Source organism: Pangasianodon hypophthalmus, chromosome 4 (assembly GCF_027358585.1).
Source record: "Pangasianodon hypophthalmus isolate fPanHyp1 chromosome 4, fPanHyp1.pri, whole genome shotgun sequence".
Lineage (NCBI taxonomy): Eukaryota > Metazoa > Chordata > Actinopteri > Siluriformes > Pangasiidae > Pangasianodon > Pangasianodon hypophthalmus.
The window spans coordinates 9675259-9685733 of record NC_069713.1 but is presented as its reverse complement, the minus strand read 5'-3'; the positions used below and the strand labels follow the sequence as shown (position 1 = coordinate 9685733).

Below are 10475 nucleotides of genomic sequence, written 5' to 3'. Positions count from 1 at the left end.
AAGAATCAGTTTGCTGTCCATGAGCGAGATGGACAGCCTTTCTGCTCGCTCTGTAGTAAAATACTGGGTGTATGCAAAACTTACAATGTCAAAGACATTTCGAAACCACCTATGCAACTTTTGACAAGAAATATCCACCTGGATCTCAGGAAAGAGCTCTCAAGATAACTAGTCTTGAAAAAAAATGCCATTGCTGAACAGAATACAATGAAAGCTTAAAAGTATCTCAGGCCGCAACATTAGCAACGTTCAAAATTTCCTGGCTCCTTGCCAAACACGGCAAAGCATTCAGTGATGGGGAGCTAGTTAAGAACTGTTTTCAGGAATCACAATGTCTGTTTGATGATCTGAGCAACAAGAGCGAGATAATTCGCAGGATAAAAAGTTTACAGCTCAGCAATGACACAGTTACTCGTCGAATTTCTGAAATGTCTGAGAATTTGACAGAACAACTAAAAACTAAGCTAGCCACTGCTTCAGCACTCAGTTTGGCAGCGGATGAATCGACAGACATCGGAGACGTTGCTCAGCTTTGCATTTGGGTGAGATGTGTGAATTCAGAGACTTTTGAGGTTACAGAAGATTTATTGGCGTTGAAATCGCTGCATGAACGAACAAGGGGTGAGGACATTCATAGAGCACTTAGTGAAACATGCAAAGCCATGAACATACCAGCATCCTCAGTTGTCTCCATCACTACTGACGGTGCGCCCTCAATGACGGGAAAACACAAGGGTCTCGTTGCTGAAATGCAAAAAATCTCCCCTGACTTTTGGCATTTCACTGTATTGTGCACCAGCAAGCACTATGCAGCAAGTTAGTTGATGGATACTTCGTGGAGGTTATGGACACCGTGGTCAAGGTGGTCAACTTCATTCGAGCGCGGCCTCTAAAGCACCGCCATTTTATTGCGTTGTTGGACGAACTGGACAGTGCCTACAGAGACTTCATTCTGCACAGTGAAGTGAGATGGCTAAGTCATGGAAAAGTCTTGCATCGCTTTCTGGCTGTACTCCCCAAGAAAGTTCACTTTCTTAATGACATCGGCGAGGGAGAAAGATTTCCAGTCTTGAGAGACAATGAGTGGAAAACAAACGTTGCTTTTCTTGCAGACGTCACAGCTCACCTAAACAAGCTGAACCTGCAACTTCAAGGTGACGGAAAACATGTTGATGACCTGTTGGGCTGTGTTGAGAGTTTTAAAATGAAGCTAGGACTGTACAATGCACAACTGAAAGATGGTGATTTAACTCACTTTCCACTTCTGAATGACGCGTGTGAGGGTGTACTGGACATACAACAGAGAGAACGATTCGTTACAACTGTCAGTCAAATGCAGGAAAAATTCATCTCTCGTTTTTCTGATTTTGAGCAAATAAAATCTGCAGGACATTTCATCAGAGAGCCATTCACTTTCCCTGCGGAAAAAATCAAGGACCTGGCTGCGACTTGGACTTGGACTTGGACTTGGACTTGGGCTTGGGGAGCAGTCGTGGCCTAATGGTTAGAGTCTTGGACTTGTAACCCGAAGGTGAACCTGAAGGTCGTGGGTTCGAGTCTCAGGTCCGGCAGGGATTGTAGGTGGGGGGGGGTGAATGACCAGTGCTCTCTCCCACCCTCAATACCACGACTGAGGTGAGACCCTTGAGCAAGGCACCAAACCCCCAACTGCTCCCTGGGCACCGCAGCAAAAAAAGGCTGCTCACTGCTCCGGGTGTGTGTTTATGGTGTGTGTGTTCACTACTGTGTGTGTGCACTTGGATGGGTTAAATGCAGAGCACAAATTCCGAGTATGGGTCACCATACTTGGCTACACTTCACTTCAACTTTCGGTTTGCCCCACCACCGCACACTCGAAGATGAACTGATGGATGTTCAGGCAAGAGGACACAGCCATACCGCGCAGCAGTCATCCTCAGTTGCAGAAATGTGGCGAAACATCTGTGGACAAAACCTCAGATTATTAAGTTCAAAAGTGCTTTCCATATTTGGATCAACATACATTTGCGAACGCACATTTTCTGCACATTTTCTGTGCGCATCTTACAGTCGCAACCTCATTGTGCTGTTACTCCTTTTGAGCCGAATTTCACCAAATTGGTCTGCTCCCAACAACATCAGGTGTCCCATTAATGGTAAGTAGAATTATACTCTCTAATAATAATAATACATCTAATTGTAAGCATTTAGATACCTTAAGAGACTTGAAATTGGACATAGTGCGGCCCACTGAAAAAAAAGGTTGAGAACCACTGGTCTAAAACAACAAGCTGTGGAATGCAAATCTTTACTGATCTATGCTAAACAAACTGATTCAGACGTTCATCAATGTGAAGACTTATGACATTACCATGCCGGTAAAATCACAATCACATATTTAAGATGATAAACCATTAATGTGGAGTATTACAGCAATTTTATATTTAAAAATACATTTTAATCATTTAACATAAAAACTGTAAATGGGCTTTTATGATGTTGTAGGTTAAATGTTCTGTGTAAAGTCGTGTATATATCCATCTGAAAACCCAGCATTGTGGATTTATTTCGTTTATATAGAACAGCATATTAATCTGAAACATAAGAGCATGAAACAATGAGGTAATGACGTATATGTGAAAGCCGACAGTAAACAGACTTTGTCATAATTTGAACATTTAAATTGAACACTTGAAATTGAATTGAACATTTTTTCCCAACAAAAGTACCAGGGATTTGCTAAAACCTAATTACGTTAGTGTTTATGATACAGACTGAGTGAACATTTCCAACTCTGTTCATCACTGGGCTTGAAAATGGCTGTTGTGTTTTGGCTTTTCTCAGCAGTGTGAGTTAAACAGTGAGAAAGAGGGAGCAGGTGCTAAAATGTTTTTGCACTGCTGAGACATCGTTTCACACTCGCAGGCTTAAAGGCTAAAAGATGCACTACTTAAAACTTCTATGGGAGGTCCAGATGACTTGTAATGAATAATGAAATAAGAAAAAGAGAATATAATATTATTGTGAATGAAGCAGCTCCTCACAGATATACACCAGTCAAGTTTGTCACCATATACTGTAATAAATAAAAAGTTTAGAACATTAGACACATTTACCCTGACTTTGAGTATACAGTATGTTAAAAAAAAAACAACATAATGATAATTCTCTGCTCATATGTGAAGCTCAGGACCACAGTAAAGCCACATTCATTGCAGTTATGTTGTGTTTTACTTGCAGTACCTTGTAGAACCAGTAGGTACACACAGCACAGCCGAGCTCAGATGTGCAGACGCTAATCTATGATTACTGAGGCTTTTTTTTTTTCAGCAGCAGTGATGGCAGTTTAAGACAAACCTGTAAAGAAACAAAATTCCAACTTCTCAGTTTCACTTCATGCTCCTGTCCTACCTAATAATCTATTCTCTCTGTCTGTTGAGCTGTAAATGCACTCCGTCTGCCCGATATGATTAACTCACATCTACTGCTGTGGCTCCTCTCAGCCTCGAAGCTGCCTGACTGCTGTTGATGTTCTACGATTGCTCTGTTCCTCCTGCTGCTTCGGCTTTCTGCATTATGACTCGCCTCCTGCTGCTGTGGATAATCTCACCTGTATACCCTGAAGATGTGCACTTCCCCAAACCAGTTTATATCCACCACTCACCTTCCTGCTTCACTGAGTAGTCTTATCTGAAAAGCATACACAACTGCAAATTAGCTCACGTCAGTTATTTCAGATCATTTCAGCTCTGAAAAATAACCATTCACATCTAGCAATGAATGTTCTGATTAATTAACATTATTACACTGAGTTTACTCTTATTTGTTCTTCAGAAAATAAGTGACTTTCAGTGGTGTAAAGTAACAAATTATAAATACTCTCGTTACTGTAATTGAGTAGTTATTCTCAGGAATTGTACTTTATTAAGTAGTTTAAAACAGTGTACTTTTACTTTTACTTGAGTACATTTTTAGCGCTGTATCGGTACTTTTACTGCGCTACTTTCCCTCAACCTGCCGTCGCTACTTTATATGTTTATTTTTTTCCTGTCAACGGTGATTGGCTAAGGAGAATAATCAGTCCCGTGATTCCCGTCGAATCAAATCGCGCATAGAAAACTTGCATCAGACAGACTTCAAGACACCTGGCGCCAATTTAGTTTAATCATGGAGGAGGGAGGAAGTGTGGTGGATGCTTCAACATGCAACAGCTCAAATACAGCACTTCAGCATCCTTGGCCACAATGAAGCAGCTTTTTGCAGTGAAGGCGAAGAAGGGCAATTGTGTCATTATGTCATGTCAGCTTTGCCTGCCTAGACCAGTTGAAATATCGGCATTCAAGAGTTCTTCCTCTAATTTGAAAAAACACATCGAGGTAAGTTTTGAATATCTGCTAAGTATCATATCTTAAATATGTTAAATGGTATAATAAAAGTCACAACCAATATAGTGCAGGGGCGTAAATGCGCAATCTTTCTGGGAAAGTGTGTTCATGTAGAGGTTTTATGAGCCAGTGTGAATTAGGGATGCACTGAACGTTTGGCAACCAAAAAATAGCACAAAAACTGCTGGACACTCTTAGCTTGTTAGCCAGGGTTCAAAGTGCACCTATCGTTAACCTCTCGTCACAGCTGTATTTTTGCCTCTTACACAGGTTTCGCTCAGCATATAAACACATTAACCTGCTTTCTGTCGGCTTATTATCGGTGCATATATTAATGTAATGTGTTCTCACATGGGGATTTAAAATTGTAGTCCATGAATAGCAAGTAACACTTATATTTTATAGTTTTTTATTTAAATCATGTTTGTTTTTAAATGATGCAAGCAAAAGTTATCAGTGGTTACAAATGTGAGTTACTCAATTTTGAAGTGTATTCTTTTTACAGAGAAAACATCCATCGAAATTAAAGCAGTACAATGAATGTGTCTTGAAAGGAAAAAACTCAGAAGAACAGAGGTGTGATTCAGCTGTGAAACAGATGAAGATTAAAGACTACTCCATGTCATGCAGGCAGGTTACTCAGTCCACAATTGACAGGCTTGTAGTTGAGTTTGTCTGTGAAAGCCTTCAGCCCTTTACCATAGTTGAACTTCCAACATTCAAAAATCTAATCCATACAATGCAACCTAGCTGTACAGTTATGTCCAGACCAACTGTGAAGTTGAGAATCGAGGAAGCAGCCGCAAAGGTAAAAAAAAACATCATTGCTGAGATGGCAAAAGTCAGCTATATAGGTACCACTACTGATTGTTGGACAGCTCGACAACGGAGTTACATCGGTGTAACCGCACACTGGATCGATGAATCTACACTGGAAAGAAGGTCTGCTTCGATTGCCTTTAGACGCTTGAAAGGATCACATACATTTGATTTGCTTGCAGGGACCCTGGATGACATCCACTCGGAATATGGCATCTCAGGAAAAATAGTCAGAACAACAACTGCTAGTGGATCAAAGTTGACTGGTGCTGACTCTGCTGAGGCAGTGACACTGGAGAGTGAGGAAGATGCAGAAGGAGTTGAGGTTCAGGACACCTGTTCTATTTTAAACACTAACAGTGGGTTGGAGTATCATCTACCCGAGCATCAGCGTTGCGCGTGTCATCTTAAGTTGGTGGCTACTGTGGATACTTCCAAGGCAGAGGACAGCAGTGAGATATATAAGAAGCTTACCCGTTCAACGTTTGCAAAATGCCATCAATGCAGAGATCGTCCAAGAAGAATGTAAGCTGCAGTTCATTCAGCCCAACCACACAAGATGGAATTCGGTGTACAGTGCTGCAGAGAGGGTAATGCGGATCCTAAAGGAGCAGGGAGAAGCATCCCTTCGGAATGTATGTGCAGCATTCAAAATGAAAATGTCAGTCTGTTTGCTCAATCTCACATTGTTCTAATTGGAGTACTTAAGATGTTTGTGTGTTTTTGATTTTGACTTTGTTTTTTTTTTTTTTTTAAACAGGCTAAATCCTGCTGAAGTTTCTTACCTCTCTAAATACTGCACTGTGATGAAGCCTGTATCCATGGCCTTGAACATCCTTCAGTCTGAAACCAACACTCAGATGGGGTGGCTGCTTCCCACCATCTACCTTCTTGAGTCCAAGCTCAAAAAGATGGAGGCTTCAGTCAAGGTATGTCTTCCCCTTATTCATGCTCTGCAGCAGGGTCTACAAAAGCGCTTTGGGGAGTTTATGGAAGATCCGGAGCTCATCAGTGCTGCAATTCTTCTTACAAAATTCAAAACGTCATGGACAGACAAGGCCCACATCATAAAAGCAGATAAGATGTTCCTAATATTTTGTCAGGAGTCATGGGTACATTTTGCTTATCCCACTTGTAACTGGTCCACTACTGTGTATGGGTTTGTGTGGAGTTAAGCTATTGGTTCTATATTTATTTACTTGCCTACTGTAGCACAGTCAGACTGTGAAACAGTGTTAGAAAAGACAAGGGTATTGAGGGGTTATAGGGGAGTAAATGCAGCAGGGCTTATGTAGCAAGTGAACGGTTTTATTTAATTTCTAAACTATCGATGAAAACCCCAATAGTTGGTCCATAACACACTAGTAAACATGCTATAGTTTGTCTGTCAGCATTATCCACAATTATTATTAATGTTTGTGTGTATGGTAGGTATGGATTACATCCTGCATTATCTTGATGCCATTAAGGGCACCCAGCAAAACGAATCACAACACGATGCCTCTGACGAGGATGACTTCTTTTCTTCCATTAAGACTGTTCCATCCCCAACTGCATCTGAATTGGATGGATACTTGGCTTGTGCCTCAGAAGAGATGGGACTGCTTCACTTGTTTCCTTTGGTGAAAAAGCTAAGCCTCAAACTGAACACACCCTTGCCTGCCTCTGCAGCATGTGAGCGCCTTTTTAGTTGTGCTGGGCAGCTGTTTACTTAAATTTTGAGAATCAGCTCATTGTAAAACTGAACAACAAATTCAGAATATAGGCTCGTTGTTGACCCCTGCGCTAAAATCGCTGCAAGCCTGCGTTCATGTTCAGAGACTTGTCAGTTAATGCATGTTCTATTCACTTCAGTGTAATTTTCTAATTTGTGCTACAGGCTCATCTTTTTATGTTAAATTGTTAATGTACAATGCTTTGCAACCTTTATTAACCTGCAAGAAGACCTCTACAGAATGCTTGTCATAAATGTTACCTGATTATTGGTTGCTTTATCAAATATTACATGCCTGGATTTTCAGTGCTAGCAGTCAGAACAGGGTTCCCACAGGTCCTTGAAAGTTTGTGAATCTGAAAAAAAAAGTCAAGGCCCTGGAAAATAGTTTTTGAAAATAAACGTACATAGATACAGAAGAAGATTACAAAGAATGGCTTGCCAGAGATCCAAAGGACCATCACTTGGCCAGGTGCAGAGCCTGTTATAAATCTCTCAAAGTGCATAGGATGGGAGAAGCGGCTCTTTCAAGTCATGCAGCTGGATCTACACACAAGACGGCACTGCGGAAATCGGAAGCAGGTAAGTCCTACCATAGCCTGCATCTGACATAGAAATGTTGATTTCGAAGGCTGTTGAGTTGTTGGCGATGTGGATAAATTTGCACCAGCTCTGCAATCGGCACTCCAGTCACGCCACGTTCATTTATATAGCGCTTTATACAACAGATTGATTTAAAGAAGTGGTTCTCAAAGTGTGGTACGAGTGCCAGTAGTGGTACTCAGGCTCCCTCTAGTGGTGTGCAGAGGAATCACTAAATTAAATATAAATTAATGTTAAAACACAATACATTTTAATTTCATCTTTGAGTATTTTTTATTTTTTTTACATTTAAGTACAGTACAGTTTTTATTTAACTTTTAGGTACACCACATTTTAATTTAATCATTAGGTTTTTTATTCACCTGTGTGTAAGCACAGTGCAGTTATAATGTTCAAACTGTGTATTTACAATGTTAAAGTGGCTGACAACAATAAATATTCTTATTAGGAATAAAACTGCCTCGTTTTTTAACTGTGCAGAGCTGTAGCTGAATAGTTAGGCCTACTACGCTACTGTATTTTAATGTTGGTCATTATGGTGGTACTTGGAGAGCCAAATATTTTCTGAGGTGCAGTTGCGAAGACTTTTGCCTGTGGAGCAACAAAGTCCATGTACATTTGCACGCATGGTTTGGCTCCGGATTTCAAACACTTGTGCAAAAAAACTCTCTTCTAATAGGGAGGACTATGATGTTTTCAGTGTTTACACCGAACCCAAATATGTTCAGTCAATGACTGTATCTTGTGTTCAATAAACAAAACATTTGTGATAATCTGTTGCCCAAATATTTTATTTAATGTAATGTTGAGTTGTTTTGCTTGTTAAGATAATGTAAACCCATGAGGCGAGAAAAACTTAAAAGCATATTCACATGTCTTAAAACTTCTGGTTACATGATCCTAAGCTCCTTTCAATAAAATCCATGCAAAAGTTAATATCAGAATTTTTAGAATACAATATAGGATATACCGAATATTCTTCAGTTTTATGCAAAACAGAAATACAACAAATAGAATATCAGATCTGTCATATGGCCAAAAATAAATGCAAAAAAAATGCATAGTTTTTGCATAGCTGGGTTTGACACATGAAAACTGTAACAATGTATCTTAACAAGGTAACACGATGTAACCTTGCTCTCACTTGAAATGTGTATTGGGTATTGGACCTGGATAGTCCTTGAAAGGTCCTTGAATTTGAAGTAACCAGGGTGTGTGAACCCTGTCAAAAATAAAACTGTTGGAGATATATATTAGTTAAAAATAAGAGAGAATGACACTGTAAGCTACACTTTTAATTTGCAGGGTATAATGTGGAATAACATTCACAGCATAATACTCACTACTCATTACTCTTGAGTACTTTTAAAAGGGCTACTTTTTACTCGTACTTTGAGTAGTATTTAGGACACGTACTTTTACTCTACTCGCACTACATTTTTTGGGACGTAATAGTACTTTTACTTGAGTATGATTTTTCATTACTCTTTCCATCATTGCTTATTACCGACGGTTTGTTTCCATTTCACACAGCTATCGAGGCCCTTGCATGCCCTGACAGGTAAAGTAAAAAAGGGCAGCATTAAGCCTCTACCACAACACTTTGTGTGGATTGAAGAGTGCCAAGCAGCATTTGATAGGCTGAGGAAGTGTCTGATGGCACCACCTGTACATGCATATCCCGACTTTAATCTCTCATTCATTGTAAGTATGGATGGGAGTTACCTGGGCCTTGGGGTGGTCCTGAGCCAAAGACAAGAAAGGGTTGAATGTGTGATAGCCTTCGCCAGCCGAGGCTTGCGGGGGTGCGAGAGAAATGACGAGAATTATAGCGGCTTTAAGTTAGACCTTCTTGGCCTCAAATGGGCAGTCACTGAAAAATTCCGTTCACTGTCATCACAGACCACAACCCCTTGTGGTACTTGGAGACAGCAAATCTGGGTGCGGTAGAACAAAGCTGGGTGGCCTAGCTCACCAAGTTCAACTTTGAGGTGCATTATAAGCCTGGAAGACTGAACCAAAATGCAGACATGCTGTCCCATATCCTGGTGGCTTCAGAGCCAGAAGTTGAGTACATACAGTAAGACTTCTTAGTGATAAAGGAAGAAAACGTTTGTTTGTGGCCTGTCTGCACAGTTAGGTCCAAGAAGCCGGTGGCACACTCGGCAGCTCAGTCCAGGCTGAAAATCCAAATCTGTGGACACAGCTGGAATGAGCTTCAGGAACCTCAGATGCGAGATCTTGACATCGGGCCGGTGTTGACTGCCGTTAAGGTGCATGAAAGGCCCAAGAAACAGAAGATGCATGAGATGAGCTGGCCACAAGAGAAATGGACTGGATAGTGGAGCGACTGAAGTTGCAGCACGGCGTCCTGTTTCGGTGCTTACGAGACCCCAGACATGGTGAGGAAGTGCGACAGCTGATGGTGCCTGTAAAATGGGAAACTCCCTGAAACTCACTCCTTTTACTTGCAAAACACATCATAGTTTAGAAACTGAGTAGTACTATCTGAGTAGGACTAAATTCTTACTCTCACTATATGGGCACAGTGGTACTTAGTATATTATGACATCGACAAACATCAATAACAAGACAAACAAACTAGTATAACACACTACCTAAAAATTACACTCAAACTTAAGTTAACTTGACCACAATTATAAGCATTAAACTAAAAATCTACATAACCATTTCTAATATTTTCAATATAAAACTTCTATAAGCACTACATACTCCTTTTTCTTTGGAACTAATAAAATACCAGTCACTCTGACCATGTACTCTTCCACTCATACCTCATAAGAAGTAGAGAACATTCATCAGTGATTAAAGCCCATGAAAGAATCATTAGGCTAGAGCTGATTCATGCTCAGAAGAGTGCATCAAAACTCATCATTGTGATTAGAGAGACATAACACTTTCAAATCACATTTCCTAGCTAGAAACTATAGAAATGATCCCTGAACGTATAGCAT

At 40.4% G+C, this 10475-nt stretch overlaps 1 protein-coding gene and 1 non-coding gene across 2 annotated transcripts; one reads left to right on the top strand and one right to left on the bottom strand.

Annotated features, from left to right (window-relative positions):
• The first annotated feature begins 3553 nt into the window (after positions 1–3553).
• LOC117597148 (E3 SUMO-protein ligase ZBED1-like) lies at positions 3554–5872 on the top strand. Its single transcript, XM_034303887.2, has 2 exons — positions 3554–4355; positions 4870–5872. Exons 1-2 carry the CDS (start codon positions 4182–4184, stop codon positions 5710–5712), a joined length of 1017 nt encoding a protein of 338 aa, XP_034159778.2. The 5' UTR covers positions 3554–4181; the 3' UTR covers positions 5713–5872.
• Positions 5873–10263: 4391 nt separating this feature from the next.
• LOC128318234 (small nucleolar RNA U3) lies at positions 10264–10475 on the bottom strand. Its single transcript, XR_008301710.1, has one exon. It is a non-coding gene; the product is annotated as a small nucleolar RNA U3 (small nucleolar RNA).

Bases quoted from the DNA above. Each gene is read 5' to 3' on its own strand.
- LOC117597148 (XM_034303887.2), top strand. From the start codon at position 4,182: ATGCAACAGCTCAAATACAGCACTTCAGCATCCTTGGCCACAATGAAG. The intron at 4,356-4,869 runs GTAAGTTTTGAA...TTCTTTTTACAG, and splicing joins ATTTGAAAAAACACATCGAG to AGAAAACATCCATCGAAATT.